Genomic DNA, 21,439 nt, shown 5'->3' on the forward strand with positions numbered 1-21,439 from the left:
CGGGACTCGCTGGGGCACATCCCGGGCTCTGCGTGCAGAGGGCCTGGGGTGGCTCTGGGCATGGGAGGGAGCAGACATCTGCAGGGCGTTTCCCAAGCTGGGGGCTGCGGCGGGGCAAGGGTTAACAAGCGTTTCCCTGGCAGAAGCTGCCCGTACCCGCACTAAAGATGGCGGCTCCCCGGATGTCCTCGCAAGGGCTCTGAAGTCAGGCCGGTGTCCCGGATGTTGTCTGTTCGACTCATGGGCCGAACAACACCCCTTCCCCTCGCCCCGGATGTTGCCCGGCCGCCCTCACTAAAAATGGCCGCTCCCCGCCAGCCTTTCCTATGGGGGTGAGGCCAGGGAGCCCCTGTGTCCTTCCGCCCGGCTGTCGGCGGGGCCGCGGGAAGATGGCGGCGCTGCGGGCGCTGTGGAGGCTGCGGGCACCTTCAGGGGCATGGCTGCGGGCGGCGCCGAGCCGGTGGGGGGCCCGCGGGGCTGGGCAGGGGCAGGGGCCGGGCGGGGTCGGGCCCCTCCGGGGCAGGGCGTGTGGCGGCCTCTACCCGCGAGCCGGGCTCTGGGCCGCGTGGGGAGCCTGCGGCAAGCCCTGGTGCGTGGGTCACCCTGGAGACGCGTTGAGGGGGTCGAGGCCCGGGCGGCAGGTCGTGTCACACCCCTTTCCCCGTCTCCGTGCCCAGAGGCGCCAGGCAGTGGCAGCCGGACGTGGAGTGGACTCAGCAGTTTGCCGGGGCCGTCATGTACCCCTCCAAGGAGACGGAGAACTGGGTGCCGCCTCCCTGGAAAGGTGAGTTTGGCCCCGCTGCCGGGTGAGCGGCCGCCGGTCGAGAGCCATGTCCGTGAGAGAGCTGGGGCTTGGCCTGAAGGACTGTCACATTACTGCGGAGACGTCGGGGTGTAGGCGCCCCAGCGGGGTGTAGGCACACACCTCCGAGCATTTACTCAGGAGGAAGCGCCGGTCCTCAGGCCAGAGAGCAAGGAGTGACACTTCCCCAGAGCAGCTGAGGTCTGTTTACCCTGGTGTTCAGCTCAGCTCGATGGCGGCTCCTCCCCTGCCCCCTTTCCCAGCCAGCCGCTGTAATAGCACCTGCTTCTGGCAGCCAGCCGTGACCTTGGAGAGCTGATCCCCAGTGTGCTTCTTTTGGGCATCGTGCTTCAAAGAAGTTAACTTGGAGAAAGTCCAAGGGAGATCGGCCAAATGCTCAGAGGGCCGGGAGACCTGATGTATGAGGAAAGTTGGGAGAACTGGGGTTGCTTAATTTGTGGAAGAGAAGACCGATGGGGGGATTTGATCAGTCTCTGAATGCAAAAAAAAAAAAAAAGAGTTGCATATAGTAAGGAAAGTGAGCGAGTATTTTCTATATCCATAATGGGCAGGGTGAGGAGTAATGGTCATAGATTGCAACAGAGGAAACTTGCATTGGAATTCCTCCTAGCAGCCAATATAAGTGAAGCAGGATTTGAAACCTGTTGAAACCCAAACCTGTCTCCCTGGTGCATGAAGGAATCTGGGCCTGGGTCAGATGTACCGAGTGATCCAGATCTGCAGTTCCCAATCTATGGTACGCATACCACCAGTGGTACACAGGCAACCTGTCAGTGGTATATGTTAACAGATTTATTACAGTTACTTTTATATAACAAATTTCCTGGTGGTACTTAAGTTTGTGTTGTTTAAAATTGGTGGTGGGCAATCTGCCAGAGTTTGGGAACCGCTGATCTAGATGGTTTGAGTGAGGACACCTTACGATGCACTTGGCTTTAACTGGCTAAATGCCAGGCCCTGCAGTGAGGTGGGGGAGCTTAGGTTGTGCTTTCGGAAGGGAGAGTCTGTGTTCAGGAATAACATGATATCAACATGGATATAGGGGTCATGGTAGGCCACCCTCTTTGGCCTAGCGTGATGCTGTAAGGAGGGGGTGGATGCTATCGTGGGATGCCTGAGTAGGTATCTGTCAAGTGGGAATGGGGAAGGGGTGTTTCTTCCATGTGAGTCCTTCACAAGGCCACTTCTTGGATCCTGTGCCCTCTTCTGGGATTAATGCTTGCAAAAGAACCTTGGGAAATTTGGAAAGGATTTGGGAAATGGTCACAAAACAGTTGAGCCCTAGAGAGACTGTAAAAGCTCAGTCTTCCTGTATTATTCAAGAAAATATTAGAAGGCCTTTGGAATGTGGCCTGCCAGGGCTTTTCTGGGGAGGAGGTTGGAAGCTGAAGCCAGGCAGAGTCAGACTAGAAACCAAGTGCCTGTCTTCAGTGGTAACAGCAATTAACCACTGGAGTCACTTCCCTAAGCAGGGAGTGGTTTTTTCCCCCCAGGGTGAAACTTTCTGGCCCATCCTCTGTGCAGGAGGTTGGGCTGGACGAGCATAGCTTTAAACCTGTTAATGTGTGGGACATCCCTCTGCTACCTTAGCATCCAGCCAAGGACATTGTAAGGAAATGAGCACCTGTAAGCCTGGCCAGGGAAGGCAGAGTGAGGGGGTGCCTGCAGAAGAAGTGTTTGCACCTGGGAACCCATGCTGCTGGCAGTGCTGAGGGGAACAGGCCGCAGGATGCTGAGCAGGGTACCTTGGCTTGCACACCCCTTAAGTAGACAGAAACCTTTAAGTAGACAGTGTGCTGCATCCTAAAGCCTGTGCTTGGTTTGGACTGTTTGACCAAGGGCAAGGGCAGCTTGATGTAGGAGTTGGGCCATGCTTGTACTCTCCTGCATGGAGCATTGTGGGGGTTTCACTTTCCTTGAAGGTAGTGGGGTTGGCAGCCAAAGAAGTCAACAAATGGTGGTAGAGACTCTGTACTGAGCACCCGCAGCTGCCAGGACAGGCACCCTGTGTTGTCAGACCTCAGCGCTGACTTGGGAAACCTCCTGATCTGAGTAGGAGAGAAGCTGTTCCCCTCCTCCCACCAGGTTTCCCTCACTCCTCCCAGATGCTGATGTGTTGAACAGAAACTGCCTTGCAGAATTGCCTGGGCTGCTTCATTCTTGAAGGCTTTCACTTGGTGCCTGGATGTGTGCTCTCTCTGCTCTTGTTGGGGCACAGGCTGTGTGGGACCAGCTGCCTGTAGACAGAGGTGCATGTGTGATCATCCCACTGGGCAAAGCACAGTTGAGATCGTTCGTTTGTTCCACTGGGCAAAGCACGGTTCCTCTGTGGGTACTAATACTGCGTGTTGTGTTGTGTGGAGAGGAACAGGGTTAGCGTTTCATCCCACAGCTGCCTGAGCAATTCCCCAGCCAATGAATGCCCACCCAAAAGAGGAGGCATCCTTCATGCTCCTTCCCGGAAAGTGGGAACCTGCTGAGAGATGTGCCCTGCCCTGTGGGGAGCCGTTTTGTCTTGACTGTAGCCTTTGCTGCCTAGCAGAGCTCTGACAAGCCCCTGGCCTCCTCCAGTGGTGTGGTGTTCCTTGCTGGGCTTGGGTTGTGCTGAGCCAGTGTTGCCCAGAGAGCAAACAAACCAGGGAGGCCTCTGAGTTTCCCTGTAGCAGATGGGGATCTGTGAGGATGGCCCATTCCCAAGGCCCTTCTAGGTTGTTCTGTGTGGGGCCCTCATTGGCCTGGTGGGAGGTGCTCTGCTTTTGCTCCACAGCTGGGAGGTACAGAGGGGAGCCAGACAGGTCACTGCATGTGTGCCGGGAGATGCCAGTGGGCAGGGAACAGCAGCTTCTAAGAGGCGCATCTCATCATATCCAGCCCTTGGCTGTGCTGGCACTGTTGGTATAAGTCTGGGGCTCTCACCTCCTGTTTGTGGTGTCTGTGGTAATTAAACTACCTCTTGTTTTCCTGGGCCCATGCAGACAGGGACCCTTTTGCTGGCAAGAAGATCGCCAACCTGACACTTAACTTTGGGCCACAGCACCCAGCGGCGCATGGAGTACTACGCCTGGTTATGGAGCTGAGTGGGGAGACGGTGAAGAAGTGTGACCCGCACATTGGCCTGCTGCATCGTGGCACAGAGAAGCTCATTGAGTACAAGACCTATCTCCAGGTACTTTGCCGAGCAGGGCTGTGGACATGGCACTTGAGTCCTGGGGCCCCTTGAGCTGGGAGACCCCTCAGCCTGCCCTGGCAAATCCCACAATGTGTCCATCTGCCGGCAGCTCTGCTGGGCTCCCTGTCGTTCGGTGGGTGTAGGTCTCCTTGCAGGGTCCAGGCCAGCAGTTGCTCTGCACATGGCACTTCTGCTAAGGTCGTAGCAGTGTTGGAGCACTGGGCCTAGTAGTTGAGCTGTGTCCCTTTCTCACAGATGCTTGCTTTCTGGTCCCTTTGGGACCTCGGCTATGTATGCAGGGTACCAGCTCTCTGCCCCAGAGAGTGGAAGTAGGCAAACTTCATAGATTTCATAGACATTGGGGCTGGAAGGCACCTTGGAAGATTGAGTCCAGCCCCATGGCTGAAGGGCAGGAAGTCAGCTGGGGTCATAGGATTCCAGCAAGATAAGCATCCAGTTTGTTCTTGAAGGTGTTCAATGTAGGTGCTTGAACCACCTCCGTTGGCAGACTGTTCCAGACCTTGGGGGCTTGGACAGTAAAAAAAATTCTTCCTTATGTCCAGCCTGAAACGGTCTTGCAGGAGTTTATAACCATTCAACCTCGTCATCTGTTGTGGCGCTCTGGGGACCAAACGTTCCCACAGATACTGGTAAACCCCTGATAAACTTATAGGTGGCCATCAGGTCACCCCTGAGCCTGCCCTTTTCCAGGCTAAAGAGCCCCATAGCTCTCAGTCTGTCATCATAAGGTCTGTTCTCTTATCATTCGTGTGGCTCTCCTCTGGACTCTCTCGAGCTTCTCCACATCCTTTTTGAATTGTGGAGCCCAAAACTGGACGCAGTATTCCAGCTGCGGCCTCACCAAGGCCGAGTACAAGGGGAGAATGACGTCCCGGGATTTGCTCGAGAAGCATCTATGGATGCAAGCCAGCTTTTTGGTCGCTTTACTAGCCGCAGCATTGCATTGCAGGCTCATGTTCATCTTGTGGTCATCATGTTCATGATGACCCCCAAGTCTCTTTCTTCCGTAGTGCTATCCAACGTAGCACTGCCGAGCCTATAAGGAAGCTGCAGGTTTTTCCTCCCAAGGTGGAGAACCTTGCATTTTTCAGGTTAAACACCATCAGGTTCTCATCCACCCATTTGCTGGGCCTGTCTAGGTCAGCCTGGATCACTCTCCTGTCTTCAGGTGTTGGTGCTTTGCCCCAAAGTTTGGTGTCATCGGTGAACTTGGCCAGTCCGCTTCTGGCTCCAATGTCCACATCATTAATGAAGATATTGTACAATATGGGTCCAAGGACAGAGCCTTGGGGGACCCCGCTGGTCACAGCGCACCATGACGATTGACTTCTGTCAGTTACCACCCTCTGGGTCTGACCACGGAGCCAATTTCCCAGCCAGCAGATCGTGGTGGACCCAAGGCCACAACTGGCCAGTTTCGCCAGGAGGTGATCATGGGGTACCAGATCGAAGGGTTTTTTGAAGTCAAGTTATATGACATCAATCTCTTTTCCCTTGTCCAGGTGATTAGGTTGTCAGGTCGTAGAAGGAAATTAGATTGGTCAAGCAAGACCTACCCGCAACAAACCTGTGCTGGCTGTCCTTCAGGATGTTGGCATCAGCAAGCCCATTAAGGATGGTCTCTTTAATAAACTTTTCTAAGACCTTCCCTGGGATAGAGGCTGATGGGCCTGTAGTTAGCCAGATCCACTTTCCTCCCGTTCTTGAAGATAGGCACCACATTTGCCTTCTTCCAATCTTTGGGCACTGCACCAGAGCGCCAGGAGTTCTCAAAGATCTGTGCCAGGGGCTGGGCTATGATGCTCGCCGGCTCCTTGAATACCCAGAGGTGTAGACTGTCAGGGCCAGCTGACTTGAAGGTGTCCAGCCTCTCAAGGTGTTCCTTCACGAGGTCAGCATTGATGGAGGGCAGGGGATCTCCCTCACCCAGACCTCCCTGTCCCGTAGTGGGCATAGGCGTCCTATGGGACTGATGAAAGACTGACACAAAGTACCCATTTAGTAGGTTGTCTTTTTCCTGGGCGTCAGTTGTCCCATCTGGTTAGGCAGGGTCTAATGTTACCCTTGCTTTTCCTCCGGCTCCCCACATATCTGAAAAAGGACTTTTTATTGTCCTTGATGCTCAAAGCTAGTTGCAGTTCAGTCACAGCCTTGGCTTTCCTGATTTGCTCCCTGCAGGACCGGACCAGCGCAGAATATTCCTCCTTGGAGGTGAATCCTGTCCTCCATCCTTTGTAGGCCTTTCTTTTTAGCCTCAGGAGGTCTGCTAGTTCCCTGGAGAGCCAAGGGGGCTGCTGTGCCCTCTTGCTGCCTTTCCTCCAAGATGGAATAGACTTAGCTTGTGCATTGAGGATCGCTCCCTTGAGGAGCAACCACTCTTCCTGAACTCCCCTCCCCTTGGGGTCGTGGTCCCTTAGGGCCTCACTGACAAGCGTCCTGAGCTTGTCAAAGTCTTCTTTCATGAAGTTGAGGACTTCAGTGTTGCTGACTGACTTGCCAGCTTTACGGGGGATGGTGAAGGTGATCAGCTCATGGTCGCTGTTGTCCAGCTTCCCATCAATCACTAGGTCGCTGATTAGGTCATCCCCAGTAGCCAGTACCAGGTCAAACAGCGCTTTACCTCTTGTTGGGCTTTAGATTTCTTGAGTCAGGTAGAGGTCATCCAACCCACGAGAGGAAGCTTTGCAACCGCTCGGATTTTGCTGAGTGATCCTCCCATGAGATGACTGGGTAGTTGAAGTCACCCATGACAACCATGGTCCTGGAGCATGCGGCCTCAGCTAGTTCCTGGGCAAACTCCTGGTCAAGCTCAGGACTTTGGGTGGGAGGTCTGTAGTAGACTCCCACTGTTGTCCCCTGTGCCATGTTCCCCACATAATTTAACCCAGAGGGTCTTCAGTCGTCCACCCTGGCCACCTACATCAGCTTGCAGGGATGCATAGCTTTTCTTAACATAGACATCTACACCCCTGCCCCTTTTATCTATGTGAACCTTCCTGTACAAGGTATAGCCATCTATACCCATGGACCAGTCATGGGTGGAGTCCCACCAGGTTTCCGTTGTCCCTATGACGTCGTAATTATTTGTGTTAAGCGGGAGGACGAATTCCTCCTGCTTATTCCCAAGCTCCTGGCGTTTGTGTACAGGCAGGCAAGTGTCCCCTTGGAGGCTCTTGCCTTGCCCACAGATTGTACCAGGGCTGGGGTGGGCTCCCTTAAGTGCCTTGACCTGCTGGCTTTGCAAGGGTTGCTCAGTGGCCAGCAGTGGCGGTAGTCCTCCCCGTCCCCCAGCGTGCTTAGTTTAAAGCCCGGTGGAGCAGATCAGCCAGTGTGGCTGAGAAGAGCCTCCTCCCCAGGGGAGAGAGGTGGAGGCCATCTCTTCCCAGTAGCTCGCTGCCTCTCTTGCCAAAGAGCAGGCTGTGGTCATGGAAGCCAAAGCCTTCCTGATGACACCAATGCCGCAGTCTTTGGTTCACTACCTGGAAATTGGTGCTGGATGGTAAGATACTTGCTGTCCCCCTCCACAGATTTGTCCAGTGAGTTTGACGTCATCTTCCATTTGTCTTCCTGACCTAACCCCACATGGGGTTATGGGGCTTAGCCCTGGGAGTGGTTACCCTGGCCTGTTGCTGCTGGCAGCCTGTCCTTTGCTTTGACCAGCTGGGGTGGGCCCCCGTGGCCCACTCCAAAACTCTCCCTCGGTCCTCATGGCACAGCATCGTGGTGGAGGTGGTGTCTCTAAGAGGCCTAGACACCAGTTATATGGACTGCCTGGAACAGCCACTACACTGCTTGGAGACCCTTCGGCAGGTGCTACTGAGTAGACTGATGGTTGGGAGGGGCTCCTGGGTTCACATCCTGGTCTGCCCTCTGTGGAGTATGTCAGATTCCTTATCTGTAGACGGGGGCTTTCATCCCTTGTCCCTTGCCCTAGGGCCCTGGAGTTTGGCTTCATCCATAAGGGCTTTGAGACCCTGGATGAAGGTGCTGCTGATGGGTGGGGAGCAGGCAGGAAGCTGAGGTTCTGACCTTGTAGCAAGCACCCTGGGTGACAGCAGGGGGGTGGGAGTGGGGGGGTGTCTGCTCTGCTCAGAGCCCCATGATTGCTGGAAACGGGGGTCAGTTACTGACCTGTGTTAAGGATGGTAAACGGAGTCCTCAGCCGTGCTGCCCTGCTCACGCTGAGTCTGACTTCCACAAAGGAAATATTGCTGGAGAGTATGGAGCTGAGCCAGGAAATGCTGAGGGTGCCAGGCCATGGTATGCACATGGGACGTGGCTGGGGATGCAGCTGAGCTGCGTGCTTGGGACAACTCCCTGCATGGGAGCCATCAGCTCTGCAGAGCTGGGACAGGCCATTGGTAGCTACTGGGAGCAGGTGATTCCAGCCAGAGAGTCGCAGCTCAGGTCTGGAACAACCTCATCTTGGCTTGGGCGTGTGGGTGAGGAGCAGCTGGCCAAGGATTTGAGAGCAGCTCTGGCCCTGCAGGCAGGGGCAGTGGAGGTGGGGATGGCTTCTGGTACTTGTGGGAGCACTGTGCAGGTCAGATCTGGATTGGGGACCTCCCTTCACATTGGAGACAGGATTCACTTTTCAGCCCTAGTGTAATGCTTCGAGATCCCTTGAGTAGGCTGCAGCCATGCAGAAAGACCTTGGGTTGGGTGTGCTCTGAAGGGAGGGGGGTGCATCTCCAGACGATGTGGGGCAGGAGACCCCGGGGAGCAGAGCTGAGTAAGTTGCTGGGCCCAGAGGTGAGGAGACGTGGCCTTCTGCTGCAGCCTCCAGCCTGGCAGCTTGTGGGCACGTGCAGGATGGATGTAAGAGCGCACTCTCCAGGCATGGCAATGTCAGCCATGTGAAGGGGCCTACCTGCTCTCTTGCTGGGCTGCTATCTTCTGTGGTGCTGCACCTGCGCTGCCCCTCTGAGCCTAGGTTAGGTGGTGGCACTGTTACTGGTTCTTAACCACTTGTGCTCTTAAAGTGTGAGCTCTACCTTCCCATTTGTCTTCTCTCAAGGACGGGGGAGCCCTGTAGTAGTAGGGCAGGGGTGGACAATTATTTTGGGTGGAGGGCCGTTTACTGAGTTTCGGCAAGCCATAGAGGGCTGCATGACAGGCAGCTGGGGCAGATAAATATTAATTTTATACATTTTTTTAGGAGTCCTGTGGGCTAGATAGAATGGCCTGGTGGGCTGCATTTTGCCCACCCCTGTAGTAGGGGCGCTGGCTGGCTGCCCCAGTGACAGCCCCAACAATGTGGGTGCTGTCAAGAGTGCACAGGTGTGTGTGTGCAGGTGGTGCTGATGCGGGGTGTGCCCACTCCCACATGGGCTTGGGTCTTGCAGGACACAGTTATGCTGCCAGGGGCCTGGCCCTTTCCTCCCTGCACTCTGTGTCCCTGAAGTGCAGGCCCCAGGGAGAACTAGGTGGTGGTTATTGTTGGCCTTGCACTTTGCTCTGTGCCCTACACTCCTGTGGCTGCTGCAGCAGTTGGCTTCACGGTGCACAGAAGAAGGCTGTAGAATAGCAGGCAAAGCCTTCTGGAAGTGGTAGTAGCCTTCAGGGATGCAGGTCCCATGGTACGTGGCTGCCAAGGGCAAGGGCTGCTTGGCTAAGGTCAGGTGCCAAGGCTGAGTGTGCCGTTGTGGCAGACCTAGGTGGGAATGCATCCTCTTGTCTCCTCTCATCTGCTCAGCAAAGGGGTGACACTGGTTATATGGGCTGCCTGGAACAGCCTTTGCACTGCTGGCCAAGGCCCTCCTTTGACTCCATTTCAGGGAGGGAGGAACGCAGCAGCAGCATGCATGGGTTTCCTTTTCGGGGCAGTGACTCTAGCTGTGGCATCTGTCTGCCTGGTAGCATTGGTTGCATGCGTGATTCCTGGGTTGGGACGGAGCAGGCATGCTCTGGGGTCCTGCCATGTTCCCATGGGTTGCCCTTCCCATTACAGCATTTCCAGATGCTAAGGGCATCTCTGTTCTGCAGGCATTGCCATATTTTGACCGCCTGGACTATGTGTCTATGATGTGCAACGAGCAGGCCTATTCCCTGGCCGTGGAGAAGCTGCTAAACATCTCTCCGCCTCCGAGGGCTCAGTGGATCCGAGGTGAGAACTATTTGCCTCACCCCCTCCGTGTGAGCGATCTTATCCTTTCCTGGAGCTGGGTGGCTGCATAGCTGAGGGGCTTTAACATGGAGGCCCATCTTGGTCACCAGCTACTCTCCTCATCTGTCCAGTCCTCTCAGTAGGCAGAATGGAACATGACATCTGAGGTCCTTAGCCATGCTTCTGCTCTGTGCAGCTGTCATGCCTTCTCTGAGAGTAATTGTCAGCCCAGTGATCTGTGTTGTCTGCTAGCCTGTTCCTGCTGGTGGCCATCTCCAGACACCCCTGTAGCAGGTTGATGGGAGATGCCTGGCTCGTCAGCCTTCAATGGACAGGGCCCATCACTCCCATAATGTGCCGGGAGTGAGCTAGTCACAGCTATTCATGGGACTCCAGCTGCCCCAGCTCATCCTCTGTGGGAGAGGGGATTCTCTGTATTCCTGTGAGTTTGGGCAAACTGCCCTTGCCCTGCCATCCTCTGCTTGCTTCCACATTGAACACAGCCTGAGCAGTGCCCAGCCCTTTGGAGCCCAGAAGAGTCATGGGCAACTCCCTGCAGCGAGGGCTGGATTAACACGTAGGCAAACTAGGCATGTGCCTGGGGCCCTGAGTTGCTGGAGGCCCCTGGTCCTTCCCTCTGCAGGAGCCTGCCTCCCTTCCCTTCCCCTCTGGCCTTCTAACTGTGACTCCCAGCCCCACTCCATAGGGGCGGCAGTGCCAGGGTGGGGAGGGGGTGTCTCAACTGGCCTGGGATCCATGAGTTTGTTTGCCTAGGGCCCACTAAAGGGTTAATCTGGCCCTGCTGCAGCCATGGCCACCATCTCTGCCTCCCTAGAGGGACCCCTGTTCCTTCAGGTTATGCGAAGAGCCTGTATTCAGGAGCAATTGTTTCCCATGCGCCCTTCCTAGAAGAGCTGGCCACCCTGGTGGTGGGTCAAGAGGCCAATGCTCTCTCACTTCTGGTTCCCATGTGGTGCCTGTCTCTGCCTCAGTTCTCTTTGCGGAGCTCACACGTCTTCTGAACCACATCATGGCCATCACAACCCATGCCCTGGACATCGGGGCCATGACCCCCTTCTTCTGGATGTTTGAGGAGCGAGAGAAGGTAAGTGCCAAAGTTGCTGATACCTGAAGTTCATCGGGCGGCCAGTGGCCTATGGGGGAACAGCAGAGCTGCCAGACACAAACAGTTGGCCTTCCCCTGCCCAGTTCTGCCCTGAGAAGGGGCTGTGGCACTTGCCTCTGAATGGGTTCTGTTGGAGTAAGGCAACTGCATGGTGCTGTTGAGGATTCTCCCCAGTCCAGTTGGGAGGAAGTCCCAGGTCAGCAGGGGCTGTAGCAAGCTCCCGAGAATCCATGGCTCTGCATGTGCCTGGGAGATCAGCCCAAGGAGCAATTCCTGTCCCAGCAGCCTGAGGTGAAACATGAAACATTGCATGTGGGATCAGGTGTTCCTGGGAGTCTGGAGTCTCAGCCATTGCTGAGCTACCTGCAGCACAAGGCAAGGGAGAATGTCACAGAATCCAGTTCTCCACTGGGCTCTGCTCACTGGTGGTTCCCAGGTTGGCCTCCCTACCGTCCCCATCACCCATGCGAGAGTCCTGCCAGTGCAGTGTGGTGGGGCCCGTCCTTGTCTCTAAGGGAGCACTGTGTTGACTGGCATGCTGGGGATGTGACTGAAGCAGTGTTAGTCACAGGTGGGTAGTCTGACACCCCTGCTTCCCTGGCTTGTGGGGCTTGGCTCACAGCCTTGAGTGCAGATCCATTGATCCTTGTCCCTTCTCTGTAACCCTTTGGCATGTCCTGGTTTTCCAGCTGCCCCTGGGGGAGCCTGGGCCAGCACACAGCAGAAAATCTTGGAGCCTGAGTTGTTGTGTACTGCCCCAGACCTTTCTGTTCTGCGTACTCTGATGCTGGATGGGTGGCTCCTGTTTGAGGGGGTCACGAGGAAGGCAGTCCTGCAGCTCTCTAGAGAAGTGCTGGTTTCCCTGGTTCTTGGTACTGGGCCAGGCCAGGGTGTTGGATGGGGTGAGGAGAGGTTGGTGGGCCAGAGTAAAGAATTTAACGTATTTCTGTCCCCTGCAGATGTTTGAGTTCTATGAGCGAGTGTCTGGGGCTCGAATGCATGCTGCCTACGTCCGGCCTGGAGGGGTGCACCAGGTACAGGTCATGGCTGCCAGCTTGCACCATCCGCAGCTCACCCCTTCCTTGTCTGTGCTATCTGCCCAGCTCATGGAGGCCAGGTTGCTGTACTGTGGAGTGGGTTGCTGGACATTTGGACCCTGGGCCCAATCCAGCCCCAAGTCCCTTTGCCTCTGTGATAGTAAAGGGACCTGGCCACTGGCCAGCTGCTAACAGTGGCTCCAGGAGCTGGTGTGGGTGAAGCTGAGGGGAGTAGGTTCCTGACTTGATAAAGGCAGCAAGGATGGGTGGATGTAATGGTCCTGGCTTTCCCCACTGCTGTGTTGTGCAATCCCAGCTCTGAGCAGAGCCCCCTTTGTGCACAAGTGCTGTTGCTCTCCCTGTCTGGGTCAGGGCAGAGCTGTTTCTTCTGTGGCACAGGCCTGCCAGCTGCCTGTCCCATGGTACCCTCTGGGCTGTTTGATGGGCTGGCAATGGGCCCTTGCACCAAAGGCTCCTCTCAGCTGAGCTTTTCGCTCCCAGTTGGAAGGCTCTGCAGTGGGCCCTCCTGTGACTGAGTGAGGGGGTCTAGCTGATACAGCCAAGGGGGGAGAGAAAGTGTCCATGTTCAGCGCAGGTGCAGAACAGTTCCTTGTTGCGATGCTCCACATCCAGGGTGCAGGGGGCTCCCAATTGCTGTCCTCCATGACTCCTGCCCTTCCTGTGTGCAGACAACATGCTCTAGTAAGGCTGGATTTTTGCCCTGCATTAACCTCCTTCTTCGCTCCAGGACCTACCCCTAGGGATAATGGATGACATTTATAAGTTTATACAGAACTTCTCCTTACGGATTGATGAGGTGGAAGAGGTAAGGGGCCCAGTGTGCCTCTTTCTTGTTCTTTCAGTGCATGGGCCACCCCTGCTGTGTCTGGGGAGGGAGTTCCAGCCTAGTACTGCAAATGTGGGAACATTGTGTCCTCTGCTCTCCCCATCGCCCCCAGGAGGTAGTATGCCTCAGTGCTTGAGAGGGTCAAGGCCAACCCCCACTCCCATGTTGGGTGTAGCCAGCAGGGGTCATTTCCCGCAGCTCCTGGGGTAGGTTTCTGTTCCTGAGTCAGCTCTTGGATGTAGTTTTGTTATGAAAGTCCTTGGGTTTCTGTTAGTGAGCGACTGTCACGGCCACCAGAGGGGCAAGGGGCTGCTGGCCCAGTGTTTGACCTTGAGCTAAAGTCTGGTGGGCTGGGCCAGCTGATGGCAGGGCCCTACTGTGCAGGGAGGCAGCTGGCCTGGCTCTGCAGGGGCCACCCTGTCATCTAACAGAGGTCTGACTCATGGCTGCAGGACCTCACAGCTCCTTCTTGGACGTGAGTGGGGGTCAAGGCAGGAGTCCTAGTCCAGGTTAAACCATGATGATTCCATTCTTCCCTCATCCGCTGCTTCCTGCTGCTGGACATGGGATTCTGCTGTTTTTCCCCTGGATGATGGTGTAAAGTGGCCAACTGCCATTTAATGCCTGTGCCATGTTTGCTGCACGATGGCAAACGTGGGTGGAAGATGGGCTGCTATGGTTGTGTACACGTGACTAGGCAGTGCTCCACCTAACCCTTGGTGGTGGATCTTTGCCCTATAGATGCTCACCAACAACCGGATCTGGAGAAATCGCACAATCAGCATTGGTGTCATAAGTGCAGAGGATGCTCTCAACTGTGGCTTTAGGTAAGAAACCTTGGCTAGCTGTCTGCAGTGACCTTGAGATGGACAGACCCCTCCAGGCCTTGAAATGGAGGGTGCGAGCACATCCCAGTCAATGAGGCCTTTTACCCCTGTCCTTGCTCCTACAAGCCAGTCTGTGGGAAAGTGGGTTGTCAGTGGTATCAAAGTCACCATGAAAACAGAAGAGCTTCCCTGGGTTGTGGAGGCTGGGTTGTCCCACCCCAGCTGCCTGCTGTACCCCGTCTGCTCCTAAGGCCAGAGGAGCTGGTCTTGGAGGCTAGTCCAGCCAGAACACCTGTCTGGGCAGTAGTGTTGGGTCCCATGGTGGAATATCACACCCAGCAGAGCCCTGGCCTCAGTCTGTGGTGCCCCTTCTCCTTCTACCTGTAGCGGGCAGCACGGCCATGCCTGTAACGAGAGAGCATGCTGCCAGGCTGGGTGCTGATGGGCTCCTTGCCAGCTAGAGCTCGAGGGCCCCAAGTTGCCTGGGATGCACCTCCTGTGCCTGGGGCAGGATGCAGAGACTCCTAAGCTCCCTCCTAGATGAGCCACTCGTTCTCCTTTGCTGTCTGCCTCAGCAGTAGGGATGATAGTTGCCCCTTAGGGTTGGCTCCCTAGGTGTTGCCAAGGTGCCCATCGGCATCATGCTAAGTGTCCCTGGGCCCCAGATTTGGTCATGAGCCCCACTAGCAAGCAGTCCCTCCTTGGGGGTTATTTGTACAGGTTGCTTCCTGGGCTCATGGTGATGTGGGAGATGGGCCAATCTCTGTTAGCTGGACCTGACCTAACCTCTTCTCCCTTCCTCTCCATTAGCGGCGTGATGCTTCGGGGCTCGGGGATCAAGTGGGATCTACGCAAAACACAGCCCTATGATGTGTACGACCAGGTGGAGTTTGATGTCCCAATTGGCACATTCGGCGACTGCTATGATAGGTGGGATTCCAAACAGACCCTGTGTGTGGGGCTGCATCTGTCCTGGGCAGGCTGGGCCCAGGGCAAGTTTATGGGTCTTGTGCTGCTGGCCACAGGTCACAGTGCAGTGCAGGGATCTTTCTTGGGATTGTTTCTTCCAGCTGTACAGGCCCTATGATGTCCCTGTTTCCCTCCTGGCTCGGGTGGGGCGAGAGTAGCTTCGTGTGCCAGCTAAATGGGTTGCAGTTGGCTTGAAGAGACTGCTTTGCTCTTTAGGGCACCTGTGTTTCCAGGCTGGGGGGCAGGTGGGTGCATCTCCCTGGTTGGGTGCTGCATGGCCTCTTCCCAGCTGCTGGCCTGGTAGTCATTCCTGCTGCTTGCGGCTGGTCTCCTCCCTTGATGCTATGTCCTGTCCTGTTACTTTTGCCAGGTACCTGTGTCGGTTGGAGGAGATGCGTCAGTCATTGCGGATCATCCTTCAGTGTCTCAACAAGATGCCAGAGGGGGAGATCAAAGTGGATGATGCCAAGATCTCTCCTCCCAAGCGAGCAGAGATGAAGGTGAATCCTCTCTCAAGTGCCTGGTGGCAGGGAGTACTCTGTGTGCTCAGTGATGGCAGCAAGTACCTTCTATATGCAACTTACTGACAGTTGGGAGGGAGATTCATTTGTGGTGGGAGCAGGGGCAGTGAGTTGGGGCCCTGCTAAGGAGAGGGCATGGTTTTGGCGCACTAGACTCCTGGGCTGTGCTCCTAGCTCCTGATGTGAGCTTGTTTCCACTCCTGCAAAATGTGATGCAACTAGCTTTGCAGGGGCGGGCAGTTCAGAGCACAGTGCTCTGAGCCCAGGGTGCAAGCACAATTGTAGAGTACTTGGGTACTGGAGAAGAGTCCTGTTCAGCAGCTCAAGGAGGACCCTGCCCCTGGAAGGGAAGCAGTAGGGTGCAAGGGATGCAAGGAGCCACTCTGCTGCCTCAGGCAAGGAGGAATAGCCTTCTTTTGCCCACTTCCTTTGGTCACGGGGCTGGGGAGGAGAGATCAAGGTTCTGTGATGCTGCCTGGGTGCTGTTCCAGCTCTACTGTGTGATTGTTTGGATATCAGAGCCTCTTTGCTCCTCAGGCACCAGAGCCTATATAGTACCTGGTGCTCCAGGTACCCTGGTTCCAGTCCAGGCATCTGTACCTGGTAGATTTTCTGGACTGACTGAAGCAGGGGGACATGTGGTAGAGGCACCTCCTGGGACTGAGGCCTGCTGCATGGTGCTGCTGGGTTACAAACCTCCCACTTTGAGAGGAAACTGCTTAGACTTGCTTCAGAATTCCTGGAGTAGCTGTTAGACCAGCTTCTTGTCCAGGACCTGTAGCAGCAACATACTGCAGCATTCTTCTGTGTCCCAGCACCTGACAGCTGGGCAGTTGTGACCACCGCCTTCCTAGAGAAGGGGAAACTGAAGCGAGGAAGCAGAAATATGCTGGTGGTTGTTCCAGTGTGAGGCACGGCAGAGCCAGTGCAGAGCTCAGCAGTCCTGACTCCAGTTTCCTGGCCCAAGGGGCTGTGCCCATGTTGCTTTGTGCTTCTTCCAGAGCTGCCACTCTACCCCATAAGTGTCTACCCTCCTCTGCCAGGTGAATGATTCTGTGCTGATGCTTGAAGAGCTGGAGGTGTGGGACAGGCCCTTCTTGACATGTACTCTGCCTGTGGAGCTCCATGCAAATGCTGCCGGGGATGGAGCCAGGGTTTGCAGGCAGCTTGTTTGTTACAGTCTGGCTTCCCTTTTTGTGTAGACCTCCATGGAGTCACTGATCCATCACTTCAAGCTGTACACAGAGGGTTACCAGGTGCCCCCCGGAGCCACCTACACAGCCATTGAGGCCCCTAAGGTACTCGCTCCCTCTTCTGCTGAGTTGAATGCTTCCTTGCCTTCCATTTCTTCTGCTTTCATGTACCCTGGAGTGTCTGGGCCTCTGTCTGTGCATCCCTGGCCAGCAGGAGTGATTGCCCCCCCCCCCCCACCGTAAGGTGTGGGGATGAACTGCGTGGGCACTAATGGAGCCTGTCCCTGGCTGCCAATCCCATTGGCAGTGCCCATTGACTGCAGCTGTCCCAGGCAGCCTTCTGCGCCTTGGGTTTGTGAACAGTGCTTACAGAGGCAGACAAAAAGCATGTGATTGAGGGCCCTAGCTGGGCCCATGTTGCAGAAAAGGCCAAACTCTAGGACCTGTCTTAATTGCTCAGGGGTTGTGCATGGGCCCTGTTCCCTCATTACAGCAGGTGGCTCTTTACATTTGTGTATGTGACCAGGACTGCGGGGTTGGAACATGCCTCCAAAACCTCCTGAGTTGCCTCTGCCTTCCTGGGAGCCTGCACTGCAGCCAGACACAGGGCTCTGGGCAGGCTTGGTAGCAGGAGGAGGGGGAGGGCTTGAGGAGGAGGAGGGGAGGTCTCTGTGTATTACTGACTTCCCTGTCTTCACTATCCCTGCAGGGCGAGTTTGGTGTGTACCTAGTTTCAGATGGCAGCAGCCGGCCGTACCGCTGTAAGATCAAGGCACCTGGATTCGCCCACTTGGTAGGAGACCCCATATGAAGCTGGGGTATGGTTAGGGTCAGGATAAGGGGTTATTTTGGACCCAGAGTTATTCCCAAGGCATGTCACTTGGAAAAGGGAAGGATTGGGGCAGCTGCAGCTGGCATGGCCTTGGGGCTGCATCAGTTATGCTGCAGTTCTGGAGCTTCTGTCTTTGTTATGGCACTGATGTGATGGGTGAAATAGCGTGCAGATGCTTCCCCCCCACCCCTTTTGCTTCCCCACCTCTGCCTCATAGAGCAGTGCATGCTGGGACCTGTCCTCTGTCAAGGAGAGGGCTGGCATGTGCTGTGTTCAGTCTGCTGTGGGCTTTGTCACTTCTGCACTTGTAGAGGTGCTTGTAGAGGGCCCTGGTGTGTCCTGCCATGGGCAATGAATTTCTGATCCCATGTATGCATCCCTGGCCAGCCTGTACTGCAGAATGGGAGTGGGTCTCAGAAGTCATGGCCAGGTCTTGCAGCAGTCTCTTTTGGGCCAAGCAGCAGAGCGGAAGACATGTGGGAAGCAGCATATTTCCTTCCTTTGCTGCAGCCAGAGCCCTGGTTGTGTCTGCCATAGCTGGTGATCACTGCAGTGTCAAGTCAAAGCCCTGCAGCACCTCCTCAAGGTGCAGCTCTCGCTGTGGATAGCTGGAGGGTTTGAGGGGCACAGGAGAAGGGCCAGGACAGCTGTAACCCTGCTGCACTGCACAAGTTTCTGGAGCACATCTGCCCCATGCTCTTCCTGTGTATGTTGCACATTAGGGCCAAGGTGCTGCCTGCTCACGTGTGCCTGGCTAGAGAGCAGGGCTCTTCCCCTACTGCACGGAAAGCGACATCCTTGTGCTGTGCTCACTGCCGACTGCTTCATTCTTGCCTGAGCTTGAGGCCCATGGTATGCTGAGCATGATCTCCCCAGCATCACCAGTGCTGGGCAGCATGATAGGGGGAGGAGGGAGCAGGCTGCAAAGGAGGGGCTTTCTTGTCCACTAGGCTGCAACCCTCAGCAGCAGGTGGGTGGTGCATGTTGCACCCATGTGTGGAGGGCCATTGCAGAGCTCAGCCTGGCTTGGGGTACAGGACACATGAGCCTCATACCTTATACCCATGGCCTTAGCATGAAAGCCCTCACTGCAGATGGTTCTGCTGACTTGGCCCAGCAGCTGGGAGTCCCTGCTGATTGCCTTGGGGCTGGTCAAGTAGTATGCTTTGCCTCTGAAGCTAGTAGGAGCTCTTATCTTTGCAGGGCCTGCACACGCAGATCCTCCTTTGCATCTTCCCTCAGCACTGTGCTCACTGCTGTGTTAGTGTGGCCATGAGCAGGCTGGGGCTGGTACCCATAGGGACTTCTGAAAATGACTGGAGTACCTTGACAGAGTGCCCTCCCCCTGGGGCTAGTGCTGGCTGCAGTGCCCAACATTGCCTGGGATGCTTTGCCTCGGGGAGCAGCGTGTGTATGGGGTGGGGGTGGAGGGGCAGTTGTGGGTGCTGGCCTTGTAAGTCCCTCCTGGTTCCATCTGGCACTAAAGTGCCCTGTGCCTGTAGAGAGAAAAGCAGCTGGTCATGGTCCTGGCCGGAGCAGCTGTGCTGCTCTCACTGCTCCACATTGGGGGTGGCTCTGGTGGGTGCTGTGAACCCTCTGTTCCCAGCACAGATGACTGCCTGGGAGAGCCCTCCCCATCTTGCACAGGGCTCCCTGGACACCCCTCCTGCAGGAGGGCTCGGGAGCTGAGGCCTGCTCACTCCATTCAGCAGAACCCTTGCTTCAGGCCTTGCATCTGGCCCTGAGACACCCAATGTAAACCTGCTATGTCTGTGGGAAGGAGCTGGCTGGCAGGCTCTGGGCTTCTGCCTGCTTTGGAAGCAGACCATCCTTAGCAGTGCTAGTGCCATGACTGCAGCTCTGGGCAGGGGTGGGAAGGCAGTTGGGGGCAGACCAGCTGCAGCCTCGCAGCTGGTCATTCAGTCTTCTCTCTCCTAGGCCGCCCTGGATAAGATGTCGCAGGGTCACATGCTGGCGGATGTGGTGGCTATCATTGGTATGTCCCATTCAACTTCCCATCAGGCTGAGCCTGATGGGGCTCCTGGGGTTGGTGAGGGGTGTGGGGTGGATGGTGAGGGGTGTGGGGTGGATGCTGAGGGTACAGCAAAGGGCATCAGGCTGAAACTGTCAGTCAGGGTGGGATAGAGTGGCAGGCTAAGGGGAGCTTTCCTGAGGCTCGAGTGGCCATCCTCCCTGTAGGCTGGCATTCTAACCCCAGAGTGCACTGCCCCTGACACCCTTCTCCCTGTTGGCAGGCACGCAGGACATTGTCTTCGGCGAAGTGGACAGATGAGCTGCAGAAAGTCACTGGATCTGGACAGTGTCCTGTGCCTGCTGCACGTGTGTGCTCCTCAGAATGGCCTGTTTATAGTGTATGCTGCCATAAGTGTGTGGAGAGCTGCGCTAATAAAGCTCCCATCTCTACCTGCTGCCTTTCAGCTGCTTGAATTGAAACCGGAAGAAATAACCTTCCCTGCTTGCCACTCCCCTCCCATCTCTCTTCCCTCTCCACATCTGGCTGTAGCTCTAAGCCAGGCCAGGCCTGCGGTCCCACTCCCAGCAAGGCTGTCCCTGAGCTCCCCTGCCCAGGCCCTCAGTACCTTTGTGTGACAGCTCTCCCCTCCAGGCTCAAGAGCTGAACCTGGGTGTTCATGGTGACTGCCCAGAAGAGGACCCGTGCACTTTGCTCCACTGGGGAGGCTTTTGGGTAAGGGAAATAGGGACTTCTTACATGGTCCTGCTGCTGGGGTGGGAGGACTCAGGCTGTCCAGTCTGCCCTGCACCTCCTGGGGGAGTGTTCCCTGCCCACCCTCAGCACTCAATGGTTTGGGTTTGTTTTCTGCTTGTTTTCTTGTTTGAAACTTGCCACACTCCCCTGCCCCTATCTGTCTCTCGGGTGAGGGCAGGTGAAATGTAGACCCTGGGCTGTAGGAAGAGGCACACTGCTGGCACTGCTTGTCCCAGGAGCTGCCGGCTGTGCCAGGAAGGCCCTGTCCTGTTGTGGTTCAGAGTCCACATTTGAGTCCTGAGCAGCTGGGAAATCTGCGGCTGCACAGGATGGCGATGGTGCTGTGGCTATGGCCACCCTCTGCCCTGTGGGAGTCTTAGCTTCCTGGAAGAGTAGCCTTTGGTAAAAGGTTCAGCATATCCTTCCAAATGCCCTTTGGCCCCATGTCCCACAGAAGCCCCCAGGCCTGATCATGTACAGCCCTGCTGGGCTCTCTTGTGTGCCCCCCTCCCACCACGAAGGGGCAGCAAGGCCACGGGCTGGTGGCCCCATGAGCATTAGGCTGTCTCCAGGAACTGACAGCGCTGCTGCTGCTGACTCAGGGCTGTGCTTCCTTCCCCTTCTGCTATGCTATGATTTCATTCTTATGGCAGCAATTTCCTCTGCACATCGTGGGAGATGTGTGGAACAGGGCAGTGCTTGTGTATCCCAGCCAGAGGAAACTGGGTGGGGAGGCACGCCTGCCAGGGCCTGGGAAACCTGAAGAAGAGCCCCTGGCACAGTACCTGCACCTCCTGGCTCTGGCCGGGGTTGACCGTGCAGTCCAGGCTGCCACACTGGCACCTCCATCAGTATTGCAGGCCAGGAGTGGGCATGTGCTGTGGTGGGAGCTCCCCCTGGGAGGCTGCGCCAGGGCTGCACTTGGTTTGGTGTGTGAAGCAGCTGGTTGTGAGGCTGCCTGGGTCCCCTCTGGTGCAGGGTTTGCAGTTCAGGCACCCTGGGGCTGGAGGGCTGGTGAAGGAGGCCCTGCGGACAAGCTAAACTGCTACCCTGGGGACCTTTGATTCAGCAGCAGGTCTGAGCTAATGCCTTCTGCAATGCGGGGCTCTGTGCCCCTGGCCGCCTCAGCCACGGCAGTGTCACCCTCTCAGGTGCCCTTGGGAAGCTGTGTTCTCGAGCTGACTCCCTTCAGCTCTGCCGGGTTGCTGTCTGTGACACTTGCTGTATCCTCAGCCTCTCC

The 21,439-nt window shown here is 56.1% G+C and overlaps 1 protein-coding gene across 2 annotated transcripts; it reads left to right on the top strand.

Moving 5' to 3' along the window:
• Nucleotides 1–301: 301 nt before the first annotated feature.
• Nucleotides 302–19,895, top strand: NDUFS2 (NADH:ubiquinone oxidoreductase core subunit S2). 2 transcript variants are annotated; one of them, XM_090053323.1, is made up of 14 exons: nucleotides 302–460; nucleotides 678–784; nucleotides 3,799–3,989; nucleotides 9,999–10,119; nucleotides 11,112–11,224; nucleotides 12,205–12,279; nucleotides 13,031–13,108; nucleotides 13,871–13,956; nucleotides 14,767–14,886; nucleotides 15,296–15,425; nucleotides 16,649–16,744; nucleotides 17,349–17,432; nucleotides 19,410–19,467; nucleotides 19,727–19,895. In XM_090053323.1, the coding sequence occupies exons 1-14, from the start codon at nucleotides 327–329 to the stop codon at nucleotides 19,762–19,764; spliced, it is 1,431 nt and encodes a 476-aa protein (XP_089909449.1). In that variant the 5' UTR covers nucleotides 302–326; the 3' UTR covers nucleotides 19,765–19,895. The 2 variants fall into 2 exon arrangements, with proteins under 2 accessions (XP_089909449.1, XP_089909450.1); XM_090053324.1 differs by lacking the exons at nucleotides 19,410–19,467; nucleotides 19,727–19,895 and adding an exon at nucleotides 18,194–18,865.
• The last annotated feature ends 1,544 nt before the right edge of the window (nucleotides 19,896–21,439 follow it).

This window comes from Crocodylus siamensis, chromosome 6 (genome assembly GCF_052110815.1).
Source record: "Crocodylus siamensis isolate JL-2025a chromosome 6, ASM5211081v1, whole genome shotgun sequence".
Lineage (NCBI taxonomy): Eukaryota > Metazoa > Chordata > Crocodylia > Crocodylidae > Crocodylus > Crocodylus siamensis.

Bases quoted from the DNA above. Each gene is read 5' to 3' on its own strand.
- NDUFS2 (XM_090053323.1), top strand. From the start codon at position 327: ATGGGGGTGAGGCCAGGGAGCCCCTGTGTCCTTCCGCCCGGCTGTCGG. The intron at 785-3,798 runs GTGAGTTTGGCC...GGGCCCATGCAG, and splicing joins GGTGCCGCCTCCCTGGAAAG to ACAGGGACCCTTTTGCTGGC. The intron at 17,433-19,409 runs GTAGGAGACCCC...TCTCTCTCCTAG, and splicing joins CACCTGGATTCGCCCACTTG to GCCGCCCTGGATAAGATGTC.